Source organism: Pantherophis guttatus, chromosome 1, assembly GCF_059756535.1.
Source record: "Pantherophis guttatus breed Tessera chromosome 1, ASM5975653v1, whole genome shotgun sequence".
Taxonomy (NCBI): domain Eukaryota; kingdom Metazoa; phylum Chordata; class Lepidosauria; order Squamata; family Colubridae; genus Pantherophis; species Pantherophis guttatus.
In genome coordinates, this window is record NC_142063.1 from 106,612,523 (window position 1) to 106,636,411 (window position 23,889).

A 23,889-nucleotide genomic window follows, 5' to 3' on the forward strand; every position below is an offset into this window, starting at 1 on the left:
TGTATGTACTATTAAAAATGGGACAGATCTTTTTTAATCTGTGAAGTCAAAGACTTCCCTGTAGTGGTAAAAATTACAGTATGCAGGACTTAGAAAAATCTGAAATGATCATTTCAATTTGAAAATCAAATTGTACATAAAGCAACGATAAAAGTTTGCATGGTATTAGAACAAATGGACTTGAAAGTATGTGCACTTTCTCCATCCTCTCTTCAACTTTTTCTATTGACTTTTCAGCATTGCTCTTTGCTTTTGGCAGCACAGTCAACACAATTCTCAACAGACGTATATAGGAATCAAAAAGAAGTTAGTTTGGAAGGAAATATGAGTCTTGGGCATATCATCTGAGATTGTACTGTACCACTTATTTGGAACACAGGCAATCAGATGGACTCAAAAACAGTCTTGGATAATATCATCTGCCATGTGCATGTAAGTGTTTATAGTTCAGTGGACTTCAATAAGACCATGAAAAAATCCAGCAAAACTCCTCTGGAAACTCAGCAAGTTACTGGCATTTCCCTCATAGATCAGCAGCATTTCTTCTGAAGCATAAATTTTATAAGAGTAGAAGCACAAGATTTAAGAAACTCAAAAACATGTCAACAAAACCAGAAATGGAGACCTCGTTTTTGAAATATGCCTTTAATTAACCAAAGCAAAAGAAACTGATTCAAAAGTCCAAGTCATACAATCCATCCTTCATTTTTATATATATATATATTTAGAAGAAAATATTTTTCTTTTTAGTGCAAATAAATAAGTGAGCACAGTAAAGGACAGTCAAAGGGGATGGGGACAGACTGAGAAGGCTGTAGAAAAAGGAGTGTCCAACTTTGGCAACTTTGAAGACTTGTGGACTTCAACTCCCAGAATTCCCCAGTCAGCAAAATTCTGAGAGGTAAAGTCCACAAGTCTTAAAGTTTCCAAGGTTCGACATCCCTAGAAAATAAGGCAAAGTGGTCGATTATAATAGTAGTCACAGTATATTTCTTCACTGTGTGTCAGCAGTTATCTTATTTCATTCCAAAGCTTTCCTTCTTTTAATTTCTGTTCCCGATAGCCCTCAGAGCTTTCCTGACCCGTTCCAATGCCTTCTCTTCCTGGGGCAGCTGCGTGGTGTTTTGTTTGTTCTCGCTGTATTCTTCTGAGGAGCCTTGCTGGCCACCACATCCAGTGTTCAGGCACTCGCAGCGTTCTACATGGATGTACCTGTGTTTCTTTTTGATCCCATCAGGACACAGCAGCATGATTTCTTTCTTGGCTATCTTTGACTCTCTGCAGCAGCTGCACTTATGCGTCATGGAATTAGCTTCGGGAGAGTATCTGTTTTTATAATGCAAAATGAAGAAAGAGTTACATTTGCTCATCTTTCTTTAAAGAGGGTGCTTTTGTTGAAGATCGGGGATGTGATATTACAGAACGTCTACCATAAGAGAAGAAAAATTTCCACTGCTTATTTTCCAGGAACTTAAACTATGTCCTCCATAATATGCAGCCAAGGTATAATGTCCTTCAAATATTGTGCCATCTTTTAAAATTAAGGCAGAAAAACCCAAGCTTTTTTGTTTAGGAGAATTAAAAGAACCAGAGTAACCCAAGTCTGGCTGAGCTTGGGGGAAATTAGTTGAATCTACTATATATTCACTATTTGGCCTACTCCACAAGATTACCTTATTATATTCCTACCAATAGCAACACCATTTTTAAAAACCCATCAGAAAATATGGCCACAGAGGGTTGGATCCAGAAATTCACCCATTGAAGTGGATATATGGAAGATGACTGCTTTATCTTTTCTTTTTCCCAAGGACAATAAGACTTTATGAAAATGTTCCTCCAAATAGCAGATGATTCTACTGAAAAGGTGGGCTGAGTCAAGAGACTGAGGTTAAGGAAAAAGGACAGTGAGAAATTCTAGCAGAAGCATCTTCTCTGAGAAGACATCTTCGTCCCAAAGTCTTGTAAATTCTCCTCTAATAAATCTTCCAAAATTGATCTTTGTTAATTTGGAAGGTCCAATGAGAGGATAGAATCTTTAAATAGTCCATATTATTATAAAATAATTAATGTAATTCATATAACAATAGAGGTTATATTGACAACTAATATTTAAGATTGTTTCTTAGGAGGAAGATCTCAGTTCAAACACACTCAACGTCATCCATTTTTTTAAATATCTGAATTTTTATTTTTATTTTTTTCCCTACAATCCATATCTTCGACTTGCTTTTCCAAGGAAAACCAAATTGCATCTTTGGCAACAGCCCTAAAGATTATTCCCTACAATTCAGTTTAATACTTTCAAGGTTTTCAATTCCCCATAATAATAGATTAATCAGGAATTTGCCTATTATAATCCATTTGCCTATCATTCTTCCAAGTGGAAACCATTCATTATCCTATTTCATTTATCAAAATCATTTGTTTCCCAACTCTATCATTGCATGGTCTTTCATAGCTTGGAATTTAAAAAGAGATAATTTAATAACTTTGAACAAAGTTAGAAATCTGGCATTGTCTTGCACACAAGCATATCGGTGGATTTCAGCATTTTACGTACACTGAAAAAGTTCCACATCTTCCTTCACACTGAGTCACAGGGACTAGTTCCTCTGAACGGCAGCCATTGTAATTGATGTAGTCCATTGTTTGAGAGGGAGAGCACGATGGGGTATCTGGCTTCAATATACCTATCAAACAAGAGGAATAAAAAGACTGTCATTCAAATACAAGCATTTTTGCTCAAGCTTTTTGCTCTCCTGGATGGAGTGTTCAGCATAGTCAATAATTTTCTCTCCAAAATTTGTGTCAAATACCTATTAAATGTAATTTGGTTGGTTATCTGAATGGGAAAGAATGCCCATGAAATTTTCAAAACCAGATATTTTAGATAGGAAAATTAAACCTTGGTAGTACAGTGGTTTAAAGCACCCTGTTATTAACACAGCTGCCTGCAATTACTGCAGGTTCGAATCTTACCAGGCTCGAGGTTGACTCAGCCTTCCATCCTTTCTAAGGTAGGTTAAATGAGGACCCAGTTTGTGGGGGCAATAAGCTGACTTTGTATAAATATACAAAAGTATGAAGGCTATTGCTTAACGCATTGTAAGCCGCCCTGAGTCTCCGGAGAAGGGCGGCATATAAATCAAATTTTAAAAAAGAAAAAAACATTATCAACCTTTCCAATGAAACGAGTGAGTCTTTTTTGAAAGTTGATTTTTGCATAGAATTTTTCAATAGAGTACAAATGGGGGTGCTTCCATTAGTTTTAAGTTGGAAAGATATAAAAAGATATAAACAAATAAAGAAAGATAATTTTTCTGTGCATTATCTGAACACAAATGCCACATTACTAAAAAAAAAAAAAAAGTTAAAACAACTGCATAAATAACTAAACCAAAAATTATATTAATGAGCATCATTAGCCTAGTATCCATACATTGCTATCCAATCACCAAGCTCACTGAAAAAAAATAGTTTGATTCTGTTAAAATAAGAACTTATCCCATTTCCTCTGCCAGGTGTACAGTTTTATAATCTAGCAGGTAGATAATCGCTTCCTTTCTTCCAGGCATGTTCCTGGAAGGAACTAGGAAAACTTTCTGTTTCCTTAACATTTTAGTGGGATTTTCATCTCTTCCAAAACATCACGGAAAATTAAGGGAAATCCTTAATAAACCTATCATTTAAGAATGCCATATTGCAACATTTGCAAACCTTTCAGTTTAGTTTCGTTGAAGGGACCATGTTCCCAGGAACAAAGCTCTATAAACTTTTATTATCTAGAGCCAATCATTCTTTAAATCACACAAATACAACTAGGGATATTTTCATGTTTGCTAATTGTTCTTTTTAACATGGTTCATTAATCAAGCAAATATGTATACGTAGAGCATCAATAGAATGAGCATCACTTGTATTTCATCAAAGTATTCCTTTTCTTCAATAGGAAAGCAATAATTTGCTAGAGTACAAATGGATGAACCTATCTCAAATAAATATTGATTGATATAAATTAATCGCCGCTCCCCCTTCCTCATTATATACCGACTAATTCCTTAGAATGGAAGTGTTTATAGTTTTATAATACTTACATGTCTTACAACAGCCATTAGGCAAGAGTACAATGGTGCCCTGCAAACAAAATAATAACACATCAATATGTATAACCACCTACTAGAACTGCAAATTGTATTGAAATAATTGCTCTGATGTTCTGCAATGTAATACCCACCATGATTCCTAGGAATTTTGGGATTTGTAGTTTATGATATTGCATGGGACAGGTAGGGAAGAGAACCATCTTTCCCTCCATCTTATTTCTTACATGAAGAACAAGTGAGAAAAATATGCTAATCTTAAACATGAGCATGCTGCTGATTCCTTTTACTGCATAAGTTATTTGAAGGAAGAATTACTTCCTTCCATACTGGAACTACAAACATGTGTTTGTATTTGTCTATTCTGTATGGATCCTACTGGGATTACCCTGCAGCCTAAGAACATATCCACATTGCTCAGTTGTCTTGTCACCAGAACAGCTCATGATCCATTTTTGAACAGCAGAAGTGGATGATATCTGTCTGAAATATTTCAGAACTTTTAATGTTCTTTAAATAATAATAATAATAATAATAATAACAACAAAAACAAAAACAGCAGCAGCAGCAGCAGCAACAACAACAACAACAATAATATCCTTTTGGTATAATATTACATTGTCAGTTGATATTTTTCTGTTCAAAATATATCTATTTCTTTCAACATCATCAGCATTGAAAAATGTTTGGGGCATTGTGGTAATATGTGGGAATGACTTGAAGACCCTCTGCCTAGGCTGTGGGAGTTTCTCCTATCTCCCAAGGTCATTCCCACATACCATTGCATTTATTTAAACTTTAAAAGAACATCTATAGTTTTCTTCTTAAAAAAAAATACCCCAAAGTTTAATGTTGTTTATCTCTTGTGAGATGGAACTGTTTCTCAAAGGGGAAGAAAGGCTTAAAACCTTTCATTACATACTTTTATACTAAAATTCTAGAAGAATTATTTCATTTTCCATCTCATTTTTCTCCTTTCACTGGCGATTATAGGTGCTGAGTGTCTTATCTTACATACTGGGCTGAACATACCAGATGAGAGACTCTCTGGAACAGAGGTCTCCAACCTTGGCAACTTGTGGACTTCAACTCCCAGCAAAGCTGGCTGGGGAATTCTGGGAGTTGAAGTCCATAAGTCTTAAAGTTGCCAAGGCTGGAGATGTAGTGACAGGAGAAGCTACTAGTCACTCCCCTACCAAAGGGCAGGCCAGAAAGTATAAACTCAGAGAACTTCTGGGAATGAACTCTTGAAACCTCTGACCTTTCACCTTATGGGTTGTGCTGTGTTATCTCAATGTGAATAAAACATGTTTAAGAATAATTAATTGTTGTATTTAAATGATAAACTTTTCTGTCCTGAACCATCTTTGTTTGTTTGCTTATTTTTCAGTATGAATTGCTACATTGTTCCAGCAAGCCACATAAAATCTACTTGATTCAGCTCTTGCTTCTACCCTATTCAATCTGAAACAAATAAATGGTTTTTTTTCACAACATCATATGTATAGGTTCAACTTTTCACTCACAGATTGGCATCTATTCTCATCAAATATTGGGCACTTAATCACAGACGTAGAAGAAATCAGCTGCCTATGAATCATCGTACAGCTGTAAATAGTACAGTTGTCTTTGGGATCATTCCGACTTTCACCAGGCTGTTTGGAAGAAGGAAATAAATTCAGGACTAAATAGATTCCTATTTGTTAAAAACCTTTCTTCTCACAAAGAGCAGAGTAGAAATTCAATAGAAGCATCCTCTTAATGAAAATTAACTAACATGATCAATCCTTTCCCCACCAATTGTGCCACTCATACTTGAGACGTGAGAGGCTATAGAACAGGGGTGGGCAATTAATTTTCCCAAGGGCCACATGAAAAACTGGGACTGGTGTGGAGGGCCAAAGCAATACGGCTGTGAGATGAAGAGGTAGAGGGGGAACTCATTAAATTTGCAGACAATACCAAGCTGGCAGGAATAATCAACAATCTAGAAGATCGACTCAAGATACAGAAGGATCTAGAGTGACTTGAACATTGGGGCCTATCTAGCAAAATGAAATTCAGTGGTGAGTAAAGTAAGGTTCTACATTTAAGCAAGAAAAACCAAACGCACAGGTATAGAAAAGGTGTAACTGGCTCAATAGTATTAACTGTGAGAAGGATCTCGGAGTCCTAGTGGACAATCACTTAAATATGAGCCAGCAGTGGGCTGCAGCTGCCAAGAAAGCCAATGCAGTCCTAGGCTGCATTAACAGAGGGATAGAATCAAGATCACATGAAGTGTTAATACCATTTTATAATGCCTTGGTAAGGCCACACTTGGAATATTGCATCCAGTTTTGGTTGCCATGACAGAAAAAAGGCATTGAGACTCTAGAAAGAGTGCAGAGAAGAAACCAAGCAAGGAAGCTCCTTTGTCAGTAGCAGAAGGATGGAATGCGGAGAAAATTAGAGAAATTAAAAAATATGTAAAGGAATGAAGTTTTTCAACTTCTGATTTATAAGCTACATTCATTTTCTTATTTCCATTCTAACTGTTACTCAATTTCCCTCACCCTTATTTTATTGAGATTTGTGTGCCTCGAGTCTCCATTATTTTTCTTGCAATTTCCATTAAGACTAACCCTGCTGATGCTTGTAGGCACAATTGAACAACCCACTCAGGACCTCATCCCCTCAATCTACAATAGTGAACTAGACAAAATAAATTGGAAAAAAATAGATATGAATATGTGAAAACCCATTTCTTACAAGTGGAAAAAATAGATATGAATATGCCCATAGTTATTTCTTATATCACTTTTTCATTCATTCTGTATTATAACAACTATAAATTCAATGGGAGTGCATTAGTTGTTGTTGTTTTTTTTTAATTTCATTTGTGCTTCATCTGAATGCATATCCTCTGGAGAAATTTCACACAGATGCCTAGATATTGTAAGGATAGTGGATTAAGGAAAATCATGAGAAGGTGCTGATGCAGTGACAAATTTTCAATTTCCCCCCACATTTTTCCACATTCTAGCCTGTAGCAATGCCAAGAAAAGCATTACTACCTGAAGATAATTATGAAAAAAAAATAAACTTACTTTTAAGATGACAATGTCATTTTCTATTGTTCTTATAACACAGCTTGTCTGCACGCATGTTGGACAGCAGTCACCAGGGTGTCGAATAGGAGTATAGCCCTACAGAGAAAGAGATACGGAACTGTGATGTTCAAATAGGATTTTAAAACGATTTAATAAAACCAAGGATCCCTATTCAAATTCCAGACAGCCATCCTTTCTTTTGTGCTGAGGTAGGCAATGTGGTCCCTCCAGATGGAGCGTTTATCTAACTAGAATGATCCATTAATGCCAACTGGTTATTCAGTTGCTCTGCTGTGCCTTCAAGACTGGCAGAAATAGAGCAGGTCAAGCTACCTCCAGCCTGGGAAGCAGATAGTGACTTATTTTCTCAATATCTTTGCCTAAGAATATCATAAAAGGCAGAAATACAGGGCTAATCAAGGGAGATCAACTAGTCCTCTGAGATCAGAAGACGTCTCCTACCTGGGTAGATTTTTCCCCAAAGGGTGGAATTTTCAGCGAACTTGTGCTCCATGGATACCATGCCACATGCGATTCTTACCAGCAAGGGAGCCTCTCTGGTGCTTTTCTGTAGGGTGTTATGGGGTTTTTGCATTTGGGCCAAAGAGGCCCAGGTAAATTCTGGGCTTATCTTTGATGCTGTAGCCTTGAAGTTATTAGGTTAATATGAAGCTCTGGTGGTTTCAACAAGATCTATAATCCTGGTTGGGTTGGGCAGCCCATGAAAGAGCAGCCAGCAAGATGGGTATGGAATGACATGACATTTCTGTTTCAGGGCAGTGATAGGCAAGCCCAGGGGTGAAATGCTCCCTGTTTGGACTAGATCAAATGATCTGGTAGTGATTGTGGCAAGTGGTTAGGAGAACCGGTAGCGATGGAGGCGCGAGGCTCTGCCCACCCGCCCAGGTGTCATTACTTCCTGGTTTTAACCAGGAAGTAATGCATTTTTTACCCTCTGCGCATGCAGAGAAGGTTTTGCACATGCACAGAGGGTCTGCGTGTGCATGTGACACGCACATGAGCAAGCAAAGCAAGCACGCACGCGCGGCATGTGCATTTCCGAACCAATAAGGAAGGTAAGTAGTTTTCACCCCTGGGCAAGCTCCTATTAGACACACTTCTGCTTTGCCCAAAATTTCTATATATGTGGCTGGGCATTGAGACTAAAGGGATTGGGTTCCTGGCAAAGCAGCTTGAGGTTCCTTGGCACTGCTGGGTATGGCAGGGAGCTTCTGCTAAGACAAGCTCTAGTTCAGTTCTTGGGTGAAAGAAGTCACAAAGAAGGCACAGTGTCCCTGAGCCAGTCTGTCCCCAAATGTACTCATTGTCACAAATTATTATTAGAACCAGCTATTGTTTAATTTAAAATCCTAATTCTAGATATTTGGGGCTGCAATTCCTGTAATTCCAAGTGATCGCAATAATATGATTGATGAGATTGTCATACAACTTCTACTTGCCTTCCATCTTCCATTCAACCACTTTACTACCAAGATTTCTACTTCCTCCTTCTCAGCATTTGGGGCCTATCCACAATGTTCAATTCTCTTTTTAAAAAACTGTTTTGGCTTTTTTTTTCCACCTTGGGTTTTTTTCCTTTCTTAATGATATTTTGTTCTTTATGGTTGACCCAAGATACTTTTCCTGCTAAAGGCAAAGGATGAAAATCTCTCTATTCCAGTTGTATGCGTAAATTGATCGTTGTAGGGGGAAAAAAATCTTGCTTGAATATTGGCTGCAGAATGACAGCTTTCAATCCATCTGGGGACAATGTGCTAGCATGGATGGGAAGACATCTATTCTGCTATATCTGCTGTTCTCAGTTGAGCATTTCTACTGTCAGAAATGGCTACTTCACTCTATCTTAAGAGTGAAGCTTGTCCTCAAATTTGGGAATGTCACAACATTAGGTTACAGGGAACAGTTCTTCCACAATCCTGCTTGTCCTCTTGTTTTCCCACATATTGCTTTGTCTGCTTATATAAGTGGAACTACTTACCTCCTGGCACTTCACGTTACATGGGATAGTCTTACACTCTATGATATTCAGAAGAGTGGTGGTGTTTTGTTCATTTGTGCATTTACACTGTTCGCACCGGCTTCCTAAGACTTCTGAACCAGGCTGGAACAAAGCAAGGGGATTCATCCATTAGCAAAGAATAAGATAAAGCAGATCTGATGCAATATACTTGTTACAAAATCATTGAAACTCTGATATGAGAAAGGCCACTGGGGATTAGAGAATTTGCTGCAATTCTAGAATTTATTACATGGATTTTTAAGCCTCTAACTCTTTATTTCTATTCTTGCTATTTGTCTACTTTACTATTCCCTTATAATGGTATTCGAGAATGGCCTTCAGGATGGGAAAAGAGATATTGCCTAGGAAATGATCAGACAAGAGAGGCAAGAAGAGCCCTTAGTGGCTTAACAGTCAAAAAAAGAAACTTAATTAATCGGACGGTCAAAAATTCAGCTAGTAGTTTGTACTTCAGATTTGCATGAGTCTGTTAATGTAGCCTTACAATTAAAGTAGAATTAACTCATTTAATCATGTTTCCTATCTGGTTTACCCAGAAGGCTGATATCCCCTTACTATTAATCCTTTTATGCTTTTGCCTCTTTTTATTTTTTTCATAATGCATGTTTAGGCAAGAAATGAGGATTCCTGAACAACATCTTTGAAGGCTTCTCAATCCCATTCTCGTGACTGTCCTCCCACTTCTCATCACAAATCAGTCGTGGCAACACTACAGCCATATCCTCTGCTTTATTTCTACAACTTCCTAATGGGGCTTAGATATGCCCTTTTGCTAACCCAGCTCTTCATTACTCTTCCTCTTTTTTTGTCACTTGCACAGTCCAGCATGGTTGAAAACATTGCTCTGATCAGCCATTTGAGTCTGCAGAATCGTATGTCTCACTTTAAAGCATACTGTGCTTCCTAGCTACAGTCAATCAACTTTTGCCTTGGAGACAAGAGTTTCTCACTGTTTCTTTACCCTCCATCCCAAAGCCAGAGATGGTTTGGGTCAGCTTACTGCTAAACTAGCAAACAGTATATACTTGATAACAACACTGCACAACTGCAACTTCTCCCAACTGGCCAACACAATAGTTCCAGCATAATCTGTTGAGGAGACTTTTCCAGTCTGTGGGCCACAGACCCACAAGTCTTGGTCTAGACAGAAACAAATACTGCTGAGCTCAATGGGACCTGTTCACTTATAAACAAGCATAGGGTTTTCTATAGTATCAATAGAACTTATTTCTAACTAGATATGTACTTTGTGTGTCCTGAAAGACCTAAGTGCAGTAACACAACTGGATAAGTGGGTTGGTTCTAAAAGCAGGTTAAGTGACTATGTGTTGGAATCCTGGTTATCCCAGAATGCCTTGGGTGAGGGTGTATACAGTAGGCATGTTCCCTAAGTCTTCTACAACTCTTTTCTTGGTTTTGCTATTTTCCCTGACATGATGTTCACTAACTTTCAGTTATAACTCATTCTTGTTATTTACCTTTATAAATAAGCCTTCTAGAGTTGCAACTCTGATAAAAAGGTAGGCTATGAGTTTGATTATTTTTTAAAAAAAAATCCCTCTTAAGAAGAAAGGAAAACTTTACCTTATATTCATTACCATCCTTCACACACACATTTTTAGGATCTAGAGAAAATAATTGTTTAAAAATCTTTGTCAGTACTTTAGGCACTTTGCTTAAAAGTAACTATATTATTGTTGATATACTTTCTCTACTATGTAATTTTAAGTAAAGTAACAACACATTTTCTCATCTTTTCTCCCCAATTATGGCATTCACTGATGCCTACTGAAGATATTGCTATTTATTTACTTACTTATTTACTTATTTATCTAAACAACTCTGAACTGTGCAGTACCTTATGGATGTAGAATCTATAGTTACCCAAATAGTTTGTTTTAAAACCACCATAGATCCCAACATGGCCAGTGGTGAGAGATTTGGGGAAATGTAAGTGAACCAGGGATGTGGTGGCTCAGTGGCTAAGATGCTGAGCTTGTCGATCAAAAGGTTGGCAGTTCAGCAGTTCGTATCCCTAGTGCCACGTAATGGGGTGAGCTCCCGTTACTTGTCCCAGCTTCTACCAACCTAGCAGTTCGAAAGCACGTAAAAAATGCAAGTAGAAAAATAGGGACCACCTTTGGTGGGAAGGTAACAGTGTTCTGTGCGCCTTTGGCGTTTAGTCATGCTGGCCATATGACCACAGAGATGTCTTCGGACAGCGCTGGCTGTTTGGCTTTGAAACGGAGATGAGCACCGCCCCCTAAAGTCAGGAACGACTAGCACATATGTGCAAGGGGAACCTTTAACTTTACCTTAAGTGAACCAAGATCTTCATTCCTAATTATCAGTCACCTCCATAGAATGTTCTACTGAAGTTTACATGAACTCAAGGTGGATAGGGATTATAGATCTCTATTATGTATTGCTCAAATTAATGCATTAAAAACAAGGATGTATAAATTAGGTATATTTTACAGATGGGCAAGAAAAAAGACAAATTTATAGATATGGAAGGAATTTTTAAAAAATCTGTGAGCAGGATATTATGCAGTTCATTGCAAAGTACCTGTACTCTAAATTTGATTTGCTTTCAGCTGATAAGCGTTAGGTGATAAAATAAATATTTTGTGGAATCAATTTCCATTGATAATAACTGGACATAATTCTAACATTTAGGATCAAAGTCTCAAGCTGAATTTTCCAAAGTCATATATTCATCCTTCCAAAGTTAGTTAAAAGAGACTTACTGCATTGATAAGAAGGACAACAGCGTTCTTCAGTGGTGTTTGCAACAGCTATGAAGCCTGGATCACACTGAGGAGGCTTGGTTGAACATTGAGAGGTGTTGCACACTATGATGGAGAAAAGAAAAAATCAACTTCTACACTGGCAAATTATCCTTTTTCTTCTAAGCATAATCTATTGCAGAATAAAGCAACTGTACTCTTAGAAATTCTTTAAGTTTACAGACTCTCCTATAGATTGAAAAAACTGTAATGAGAAAATCTTATTAAGTTAGCTTACTTTGTAATAATGCTTTATAAATGAGTTGGATCACAAATGCACATCACTTGAAATACACTTATATTTTCTATACTGAGAGATTCAAGCCTGATTGCCTGAGAGAGATGACACTAAAAAATAAATGGTGGCCCAATGGTTAGAATGTAGTACTGCAGGCTAACTTACTGCTCACTCCAGGAGTTTGAATCTGAGAGGCTCAGGCTTGACTCAGCCTTCCATCCTTCTGAGGTTGGTAAAATTAGGCCCCAGATTATTGGGAGCAATATGCTGACTCTGTAAACTGCTTAGAGAGGGCTGTAAAGCACTATGAAGCAGTATATAAGTCTAAGTGCTATTGCAATTGCTAAATGTACAGAGTATAGATCATACAGTATCACTGTCATTGACATATGGTACCCACATGGACATACTCACCACACACAGTATCTGAACAGCATTTGTCATCAGGATTAATTTGGGTGATCTTTTGATATCCTTCTCCTTCACACTGTACTTCATGATCTGGTACTGGACACTTTTGGGGTTCACAGATAATGCCATTTCCACCCTCCAGGCAAATACAGTCTTTGCAGTCAAACTGAAAGGTCTCCCCATACTGTCAATGAGAAAGAGTAACTGGTTAATAGTGTAAGAACCTATAGAATATTAAGCAGCATAAACCTGATCTCCCCTATACGCACCATTGAAGGACTATCATAAATGTTACAGGAATTTCTAGGAGTTAACCAAAGGGATTACTCAACTCATTGAATAGGGGGCATTGGCAGGTAAAGAACTAAAAATGGCAGCTCCATTCACTTGACAGAAGCTCAGAACCTTTTTATACATGATGCACATAAAAAGGGCTGGAGTTTTGATTTATTTATTTATTTACTAAATTTATATACCACCTATCTCGCTACCCAAGGTGACTTTGGGCAACATATAAATTGCATACAATTGCCACCACCATCTTGAGTTTAGTAATATAATAATCATAATTGTTGACTCATTGAAATTCCTGTAAGATTTATAATAAACCTTAATATATTATTACCATAGCTGTCATCATCAATAGATTTTTTGTTTGTTTGATTGTTTCAAAGTCTTGCCACTCATATAATACTAGTGACTTTCATAGAAGACAGTGACTTTCTGCTAAGCAAAGGTCTGTGCATCCCTGATCAAGCTACCCTCCTCCAATTCTTTATCACATAGCTTTATTAGCATGGATAACCTCTGCAAGTAGATGAAAGTATAATGTAAAATACAGTTGATAGGGAAAAAAGTCAGAATTCTATCATAAAGCAAACCTATTGCAGAAAATATAGAGTTCATTGTCAAACTCATGCATAAAAAACAGACATGTTGCTTACCTTTCTGGGAATATTGTCTGGTCCAACACATCCTAAAAACAAAGATATTTCTATTAATGTTAAGATAATTTCTATTATTTAAATTGTATTAATAAGAACAGTAAAAATGTAATTTTATACATGCCAACTGAGAAGTAAACTCCATTGAGTTCAATGAGATTTACTCCCAGATGCAAGCATATATTGGACTACATCCTAAGTATGTTTGAGAAAAAGAAGAGTCAGAACCCAAACTTACCACAAATTTCCACACATACATCTATACCAGTGTCATAAAGTTTTGTCCCATCAGGACAGAAGCACCCTTCCATTTGTTTTGTCTGGTTTTGTCCTATTGAGCTACAACAGAAAAAGGTAAATGAATCAACAATTCTTTTTCACATATCTAACGAAAACTTGCAGCTTTAATTAAAGGTGTTTTGGGACATATAGAAGGACAAGTGCAGTATCTGTCAAGTGTTGCTTCCCAGAATCATAGGACAACTCAGAGGGCAGGAAGGGATGTGTTACTTATACTAAATGACTGCCCCAATAAATGTGTAAATTGTATGGTATGCATTCATAGATTATATATTTCAGCTTTCTAAGACAGATCCAGCATTTTAAGAGTTTTCATTTACTTATTTATCACATTTATATGGCTGCTCATCTCACTCAAAAACTGAGTTCTGGATTCCTTTTAACAGGATAGGAGCCCTGCTATCTAAGGTGACACACAGGCATATTATATTAAACAACTGCAAAAATAATCACATTGAAATAATTCTGAGTCTGGAATGTCAGAAAATGAATTACCCTGATTTGCAAGTTTCTTCTACAGCAGGACCACATGCTTTGTACACTTTATTGGATGGGCAGACAATGGCTGGAAAACAAAAAGGAGGGAGGATACAGATAAAGATGATACAATGGATGAATGATAACACCTTCCAAAATAAAGTGTGGAAAAGTTTAGCAGATTTTATATTCTTTGGGACTGCCTTTGGATACCACATTTGGGGAATAATATAATTTTTATGCTCGTGCTATGAATAACAACCCAAGATTCATTCATGAACTAGGAGATAAGATTAAGCTAAGGAGGAAGGTACACTTTGTTAGCCTTTAGAAGCAAGAGAAGGGAGAAGGTGGTAGAAAGAGATTAATTGGCCTATACTTCTTCCTTCCTGGACCTCTTCCACCCTCCTCTCTTTTTTATATACATTTTTAATTAAATGTTTTAAAGAGAACATAAAAACTAATGATACAGAATGAAGAGAATAAAGAAAGAGAGAAAGAAAAAAGAAAAATGAAGAGAAAGGATGCAAAGAAATAAAAAGAAGCTTCTGATTTCCTTTGCAAGTATGATTACAAAGTTATCTTCTGCTCTATGATTACAGAAAAAGCTCACTTTTTTCTACTATCCAATTTTTTTTTTTTACACCTTCTCTTCTCTTGATGGGATGAGCATATCACATAGGACGCTACTTCTGGTGTATGAAGTGATCTAATTTCTCCTGCATAGGCTACCCACATTAGGAGACTGAGTAACTGAGTATATTGGGAAGAACCCAGGAGATGCTAGCAAAAGAAAAGAGAAATGGAGGGTGACCTGTCACCATTCTCCACATTCCACTTTTTCATTCATCTGCTATTTCTTTGCTGTTAACATGAACCTTCCAAATGTTGATACACCTTCTACAATTTTCTTATCCCTAGAGCATTTTCAGCGACAGATTGACCATGTTTCAAGAAAAAGAAGAATAGTCTCCAGCAATAGAAAATACAATCACCTAAGTAAAGTAAGACGTTTCAAATTACTGTACACAATTTCATTGATGTTCTCCCGCTAAAGTGGGAGCGGTTGTTTGGAAAGGCATGTCCTATAGTTCTTTATTCAGTTCCAGACAAATTTTAGAAATGGAGACACTTACGACATGCTTTCTCGGTATGTCCTCTCCAGTCAATGCAAACCCCCTGATCTGCACAGGTTGCTGCATAAATTTGAAGACTTGCACATTCCATGGATTGGTTGGGCATTCTGCAGCTATCAAATACGCAGGCATCATAGTAGCTTTTAACTTCAACAAAGTGATGACATTTCTGAAATAAACTGGATAAATATATATATATATATATAATAAGTATGAGGTCATGGATGGTATAGGAGCATTTCTTCAAGGTAAGTGTTTATCCTCCAGATACCTTACATAAAGATAGTGAACATTTTACTAAACTAGCAGGGAAAGTAATGTAAGGTTCTATGGCCAGATTTAAAAACTATCCAGTTTGAGTTGTAAAATTCTGGGCAACTTAGAATGCAGCAAAGAGTTAGAATTTTCTGTATCACCTTGCTGATCCAACACTTCCCAAATAAACCTCTACTGATACCCATAACAGGTTAGGTGACCATTATACGGCTGACAAAAAGCTCTAGAATGATCCACACCATGACATTATGGTTGGATGGTGTCAATTTAAGAGATAAAATATTGTTTTTATTTCAGGACAGATAATAACAAGACCATTTCATGAATGAGTTGAGGGTGTGATGAGGGCAATGTCACTAGATCAAACTGGAAAGTTATTAACGGCAGATATAGATAGATAGATAGATAGATAGATAGATAGATAGATAGATAGATAGATAGATAGATAGATAAGTAGGTAGGTAGGTAGGTAGATAGACAGACAGACAAGACAGACAGACAGACAGACAGACAGACAGACAGACAGACAGACAGACAGACAGACAGACAGACAAATCAATGGTCCCAGAATGACAAATATAAGCACACTATGATTTTCTAAAATAAAATTGCTCAGCAGAGCAGGCTACTGGTGAAAAATCAAATCATAAATGTATAGAATGGTTTAAAATCAGAAAAAAAAATCAAATGTGAAAGTAATGTACAGACTATTTACCTTCCTTTTAGAAGCTCACACAACTGAGATGGTTTGCAGGGTGGGGATGGGGGTTTTGTAGGTGTGGGTGGGGGCATATGTTCACAATGTGGTTTTTCAGGATCATAAACAATCCAGTCATCTGCCATTATTTCACAGGAAGGTATAACAGTCCCATTCCGTAACATACAATCATCGTGAATATTGTTGTTGCATTTTCCTAAATTGGAGTGACAAAGGAACCACACAAAAATTCATACTTACATTTCCATCCTACTATTTGATGAAGAATAATTTGCTATCTAAATTTGTAATAACAGTAATATGCAAAAGTCAGCAATAACCTTTATACTTGACAATAACAATATGAAGAATAAAAAGAAGGGGAAAACCATATACAAAGTCACACAGCTGAATACCAAAAGCTTTTGTACTTTCCTTTGCATGCTTGCTTTTTATATCGTATGTCAACAATCCTCAGTGTTGCAAAAAAAAAAAAAAAATCAATGACATGCAAAATTATTATTACATAATTTATATATGTTAGGATTGGCCATTTGGATGTTATGTCAGAATGTCTACCTCCTACGTTCCAGATAGTTTTGCAATCATCTACTTTACAGTGTTCATTTTTACAAACATAAGTATAGTCATTCTTACCACATTGTCCCTGGGTATTGTTGGCAAAAGTGCTATAGGGCATCCGGATTGTGAAGGCCATGCCATTGTATGTTACATTAATCTTCAATCTAGTTAGTTCCACCACATGATTTATACCAGCCTTGTAAACCTTCAAGCTGTATTTTTCATAAGGTAAACACACTGTCACATGATTCACAGTCACCTAATGTTCAAGGAGCCAGAAAAATATAATTAAATAGGAACCGTGGTTATAATGAAATACTCCCCCCCCAACATATATTTTAATTATGCTATACCTAAGAAGATTTTATATATAGGCAGGCTGACAGGCAAGCAGGCTGGCTGGCAGACAAACAGACAGACTCTGGAGGAACCTCAAAACATGGTTTTGTAAACTAGCCTGCCTTATACCTGTTTCAGACAAAGCAAATACACTCCCCCCCCAATTCTATCATTCAGTTTTAAAAAGCACATTGAACTTCTCCCCCCCCCAAATCTCTGTTGACGAAAATCCTAATTTGACCTGATAGCCAGCCCATCTATCCCATAATATGACTGAGCCTTTTAATTACATGATAGTTGACTAAATGCACAAAATAAAAATATACTTGCAACATTTGTTGTCTAAAGCCATCATCTCGGCCTGAGGTAGACTAGTGGTTCCCATCAGTTTCAATTATTATTTCAACAAATTCATGTTACAGTTTGAGTAAAGATCTTAGGTGATACAGGTAAATCTGGTTGATGCAAGGTATGAATCCAACTGTATGTCAGAAATTTCCCAGCTTGAATCCATGAAATGGGAGAAGCCTTGTCTTGTAAATTCACTCTTTCTGGGGCAGATGGGCTGGCTATCAGGTCAAATTAGGATTTTCGTCAACAGAGATTGGGGGGGCGGGGAGAGAAGCTCAATGTGCTTTTTAAAACTGAATGATAGAATTGGGGGGGGGGAGTGTATTTGCTTTGCCTGAAACAGGTATAAAATTCTCAACACTGGGTGAATAATTGGAGAGAGTTGGCACTAAAGGTGTATTAAGCAGGGGTGAAATCCAGCAGGTTCTGACAGGTTCTGGAGAACTGGTAGCGGAAATTTTGAGTAGTTTGAGAACTGGCAAATACCACCTCTGGCTGGCTCCAGAGTGGGGTGGGAATGGAGATTTTACAATATCCTTTCCCAGGAGTGGGGAGGGAATGGGGATTTTGCAGTATCCTTCTCCTGCCGTGCCCACCAAGCCACACCCACCAAGCCATGCCACACTTATCAAGCCACGCCCATAGAACCGGTAGTAAAAAAATTTGGATTTCACCACTAGTATTAAGGTATGAACTGTGAATGACTTATAGCCGTGATTACTAAGATTCTCCTTTCCACAGCCCTCCTCTCTCTGCTATAAATGAAAGTGCATTTCAAAATTCTATTGTAGTGAAATCCATGAAGCCACCTGGTAGACATTGTCTGAATTATGCCAGCAAGTAAGGATTTAGTGAAAGGAACAAGAAAAAGCCACAGAGTTGCCTGAAAGAGATAGGAGAGAAAAGCCATTCTTCTTAAAGAATGAGAAAAATGTGGCTGCCTTCAACCAACTTCCCTCCTTCCAAACTATGGACATGGCTACCTGACCAAAAATAACACAGACATTCCACCACATAGATATTGTAGAACCTCAAGCAACCCAAGATCACTATTAATATTAGAGTTTATGGAGGAAAGCACTTCCTCAAAGATAAGAGGTTTTTTTTTACTCAGGTTTTTTCACCTGAGGTGGAAACTGGAGATAATAAAATTGGAACATTAATATGAACAATCTGTAAATTATCTATTGAAAGGGTTGCTGTGAAGTAACAGTGAGAAGTATTGTAATATACTCTGCATGATATGTGTCTCAGAGGCTGTCTGCTACTGGTCATATGCAGGGTTGGTAGAGTAAATTGTCAGTTGAACCTAGGTAAGTAAAGATTTGCTAGTCATAACCATTGTTTACAATTTTGTACTGAAATGTAAGCCATTCTACACGTACCTCTACTTTCAAAGGAATCAGGTTGACCGTTTTGAGGCGCACTTCCTGGGACTCATGCTTTACGGTGAGAGTACGGGTGCAAGAGACAGATTGCGCTGGATCACAGTGGTAGTTATCGATGTACACTCCAAAGTTGTGGATGGTAGGATTAATCTCTTCCATTAGGACATAGGTACAATTACCTTGGTAACTGTAGTAGAGGCCATCAAATGTCATGTAATGTGGGTCTCCCCAGCCAGTGCAATAGCCTTCAGAAAGACAATAGTGTTGATTATTTGCTGGGAACTTCTATAAATAACTAAAAGAAATGGCAGGGGTTCCTAATAGATTTTGAGAATAAATTAATCTGGAAAATCTAGAAAAAATTGTCAAGAAACCTGTGATTGGAATAAAGCATTGTCATTCTCATTTACAGAGATGAGCACAAATGGGATGTTGAAATTGTCTGACAAATTTGGGGGCCAAAAAACCTTGAGTGAACAATTCTTTGAAATTTCTCCAGAAGAAAGAGAAATTCTCACATTGCTTCTCAAGTACAGAATTATCCCCGAGGAGCGACAGAAACATTTCAGTGGGAAAAGCCCACTGGAAACTGTTCTTTCCTTCCTTTCACTTTTTAATTTTGATTTTGCTCAGTATTTTAAGCAATTGCTAGATAATAAGAATAGGATGGGGGAAAGCATTTTTATTTATTTGAATTGATTAGATTTACTAATCTAAAGTTTCATTAGGTTAATTTCATTTATTTATTTACCTATCTGCATGTATTCTTTCACAAGAATAAATTTATCTGCATCTCTTTTTTAAAAGACTGTTATTTGTTTTATTCAGCAGTGCCAATATATACAGTTAGTTTATGCTAAATAAAACTTTTTCATTAATTAGATACTTTATATGTTATTTTACTAATTGTATCTGTTCCATCTATGACATGAGAAATTCCTCCCAGCAGCAATAGCATGCTTGAAATGATATCTGAATATATCATTAGTATTTTTTTTCAATTATTTTAACTATTTATTTCAGAATGCTTTTGAGTCAGTGCTGATTCTGGGTGACTGCCTGGACAAGTTCCAGAAGTTTTCTTGGTAAGATTTTGGAAGTGAGTTGCCATTGCCTTCTTCCTAGGGCTGAAAGAGAATGAATGGCCCAAAGTCACTCAGCTGGTTTTGTGCCTCAGACAGGACTAGAACTCTGAGTCTCTTGCCTAGTGCCTTAAGCACTACACAAACTGGCTTTCTTATTAATATAGTATTTAGTTTCCTTCAGTTTAATTGTCTACCAAATAAGGTAGTGTTTCTGCATGCTAATTTTCTATAACCAGGAAACATTCTTACTGTCAAAGGCCTAAGTGTTGATTTCTTGTTGTTTGAACATGGATCGATGTATTTTCTTGCATTTTTTTTAGAGAATGCCTTTCTTTATATTTTCATCACAACCTCTCCTGAAACTGATCCCTGAATCTCTTCACTCCAAGTTCAATTTATAGGAATTAGCAGCTCTTTCAGGTAATAACAGTATGTGCAATACAACACCAGTCCAATAGCTTGAGGAGTTCTCTTGAGCTTCAAGAGAACATCAAAATTGTTTATATAAATATATGTACTCACAGTCACATTCCCAATGTGTGCAGCATTGATTTTCATCTAATACTTCTATAGGAGCAAGCCCATTGGCACATGTGGGCTTTGGTGGAGTGTTGCACTCGATAGGGTACATCTCCCATAGGTTATCCGTAACACATATTAACTCGGTGCAATTACATATCCCCCCACTTTCTCCTGGTGGTATCTGAGACAACAGAGAAAAAAATGTATCACACTTTATAATCCTGACCAAACATGCAATATATGAATGGATTAGAAGAACTAACTTAACAGAAAAACAGAGTTGGAAGAGAGTTTGGAGATCCTCTAGTCCAACCCCCTGCTCAAGCAGGAAACCCTGAGCCATTTCAGACAAATGGTTGTCCAATATCTTCTTAAAAACCTCTCGTGTTGGAGCACCCACAACTTCTGGAGGCAAGCCATTTCACTTATTATTCTTATTCCCACTCAACACCTGCCTTTGTTGTTGTCATTTAAATTATGGATCTCAAAGCTATGCACTAGTATCGGGGTGTCAAACTCAAGGCCCAGGGGCCAGATCCAGCACACAGGGTGCTTAGATCTGGCCTGCGGGGCCACTCTGGAAACAGCAAAGGACTGGCCTGCAGTGCCTCTGCCACTGAAAACAGAGCTTGTGAGGGCCGCATGCAGCCCTCCTGAGCTCCGTTTTCGCGGGCAGAGATTGTAGGACGCTGTCGCAGCCAAAAACGGAGTTCAGGAGCCTGTTTTTGCTGGCAGAGAGCTCAGGCTGCCCGAGGCACCCCCGAAACAAGTGATGTTGAGCTGGCCATGCCCAACCTGGCCCTGCCCACCCCCAGCCTCTTGAGGTCAAATACAACCCTGATATGGCCCTCAGTGAAATTGAGTTTGACATCCATGCACTAATACGTTGAATTTGTTTTAATGTGTTCTGGTTTAGGTTTAGGTTTGGTTTATTTGATTTGTATACCGCCCTATTCCCGAAGGACTCAGGGCGGTGAACAGCCAACAATAAAATACGTAAATACAAAAAATTTAAAAACCAGATAAAATCAAATTAAATCATTTTGGCCCAGACAGATTAAAACACCCCAGTAATTTAAAAACAGATTAAAATTTACATATTTAAAAAGGGAAGAAATTAGGCCAAGCCCGCCTGATGGAATAAAAAGGTCTTCACAGCACGGCGGAAGGAGCGCAAATCCGGGATCCTCCGTATCTCCGGGGGGAGCTCATTCCAGATGGTAGGTGCCCCCACAGAGAAGGCTCTCCCCCTAGGGGCCACCAGTCGACACTGTTTGGCTGACGGCACCCGGAGGAGCCCCTCTCTATGAGAGCGTACTGGCCGGTGGGAGGCTATTGGTGGTAGTAGGCGGTCCCGTAAATAACCAGGTCCTAAGCCATGGAGCACTTTAAAGGTGGTAACCAAAACCTTGAAGCGCACCCAGAAGACCACTGGGAGCCAGTGCAGCTCGCGCAGGAGAGGTGTTACATGGGAGCGCCATGTCGCTCCCATTACCACCCGCGCGGCCGCACTCTGCGCCAGTTAGAGCCTCCGGATGCTCCTCAAGGGGAGCCCCATGAGGGGAGCCCCATGTAGAGAGCATTACAATAGTATTTGGTAATATAACACCAGGTACGATGGCTTTGCGTGTGACATTAGATAAGATTTAACTATGCTTAAAAGTTAAAAGGGACGTGGTGGCTCAGTGGCTAAGATGCTGAGCTTGTCGATCAAAAGGTTGGCAGTTCAGGGGTTTGAATCCCTAGTGCCGCATAACGGGGTGAGCTCCCATTACTTGTCCCAGCTTCTGCCAACCTAGCAGTTCGAAAGCACATAAAAAAATGCAAGTAGAAAAATAGGAACCATCTTTGGTGGGAAGGTAACAGCGTTCCGTGCGCCTTTGGCGTTTAGTCATGCTGGCCACATGACCACGGAGACGTCTTCAGACAGCGCTGGCTCTTCGGCTTTGAAACGGAGATGAGCACTGCCCCCTAGAGTTGGGAACAACTAGCACATATGTGCGAGGGGAACCTTTACCTTTACCTTTAACTATGCTTAAACTGAGACCGTATAGGAAATTGGAATCAGTTCATATGACAAAAGCATTTTTCCCCTTTGGTTAATGCAAGAACCAGTCAAGGAAAATAATTTGGCCCTCTCCAATTTGAGGGAAGGAATGCACATCAGATGCTGGGCTAGGAGTGAAGAAACCCGGCATGGAAGTTCACTAGATGTCTCTGGAGATTCTCAGCCATCCAGGTCATGGTTTGAAAGAAGGGTCAAAGAGGCCATCTACATTAAGATTGAACAGCTCTCTGGCCACAGAGGAGGATGGATACGACACCCCCTATCTCCTGTTTACAACACAGTCCTTTCAGCAGTTCCAAGAAGGTTCCACACCCATTTGCACTATTCAGGTGACCCCGAGGGCACAGATAAATCTCCAAGTGGCCTCAATGACTCTCAGAAAGAGTGCTAAGGACTAGATGATTGCAAGGAATATGGATCCTTCGATGCTCCATCATTTAGTCAGAACTGAAGAAGCTTCTAGGATGAGAAGCGAAACATCTTCAGGGGAAAACAAAGTCCAGTTGCCTTTGGACCAAATTCACTGGATGGTTTGGGACCAGTTGCATTCTCTCAGTACAATCTCTCAGGAAGAAGAAAAAAAACAGGAGACAGTGCTAGGTATATCACTTTGAACCACCTCCCGCTATATCCCACCTCCTAAATAAAATAGTGGGATTTAAATCTACTAAAAAAAAAATAATAACGTCTAGCTGTGTTGGACTAAAATCCCCAAAATCCTCATCCAGTAAACCCAAAACTTGATCATTTAAGTGAAATCTAATTCCAGTGACAATCAGCATAATTTTAGCTACATTTTTCAAATATATACAATAAAATGGACCTAAGTCATGATATGTTTATGTTCTTATCGTCATAATTAATTTTGTACATTTTGCCTCATTTGAAAAGATCAGGCCTTTACAATAGATTTCTATTGAAACTTGAAGATGAGCCAGTATGAGTAAAAATTCATGTACAAAATTAATTCTGACTTGCCCAGAAATTTTGAAAACATAATTTTCTAAGGCACATTTTGGAGATAATTTTCTCTTTCAAATAATTGTTGTA

At 38.1% G+C, this 23,889-nt stretch overlaps 1 protein-coding gene across 1 annotated transcript in view; it reads right to left on the reverse strand.

Moving 5' to 3' along the window:
- Positions 1-629: 629 nt before the first annotated feature.
- Positions 630-23,889, reverse strand: part of MUC2 (mucin 2, oligomeric mucus/gel-forming) — a 66,087-nt gene continuing 42,827 nt past the window's right edge. Inside the window, exons 32-48 of the mRNA XM_034418614.3 lie at positions 20,772-20,952; positions 19,162-19,409; positions 17,162-17,345; positions 16,523-16,721; positions 15,532-15,710; positions 14,414-14,483; positions 13,857-13,957; positions 13,619-13,650; positions 12,678-12,858; positions 11,987-12,091; positions 10,821-10,861; positions 9,195-9,317; positions 7,193-7,291; positions 5,630-5,758; positions 4,098-4,137; positions 2,564-2,693; positions 630-1,326 (exon numbers count right to left, since the gene is read on the reverse strand). Coding sequence (XP_034274505.2) covers positions 1,044-1,326; positions 2,564-2,693; positions 4,098-4,137; positions 5,630-5,758; positions 7,193-7,291; positions 9,195-9,317; positions 10,821-10,861; positions 11,987-12,091; positions 12,678-12,858; positions 13,619-13,650; positions 13,857-13,957; positions 14,414-14,483; positions 15,532-15,710; positions 16,523-16,721; positions 17,162-17,345; positions 19,162-19,409; positions 20,772-20,952 — 2,325 coding nt within the window. The 3' untranslated portion in view covers positions 630-1,043. The remainder of the gene's footprint in view (positions 1,327-2,563; positions 2,694-4,097; positions 4,138-5,629; positions 5,759-7,192; positions 7,292-9,194; positions 9,318-10,820; positions 10,862-11,986; positions 12,092-12,677; positions 12,859-13,618; positions 13,651-13,856; positions 13,958-14,413; positions 14,484-15,531; positions 15,711-16,522; positions 16,722-17,161; positions 17,346-19,161; positions 19,410-20,771; positions 20,953-23,889) is intronic.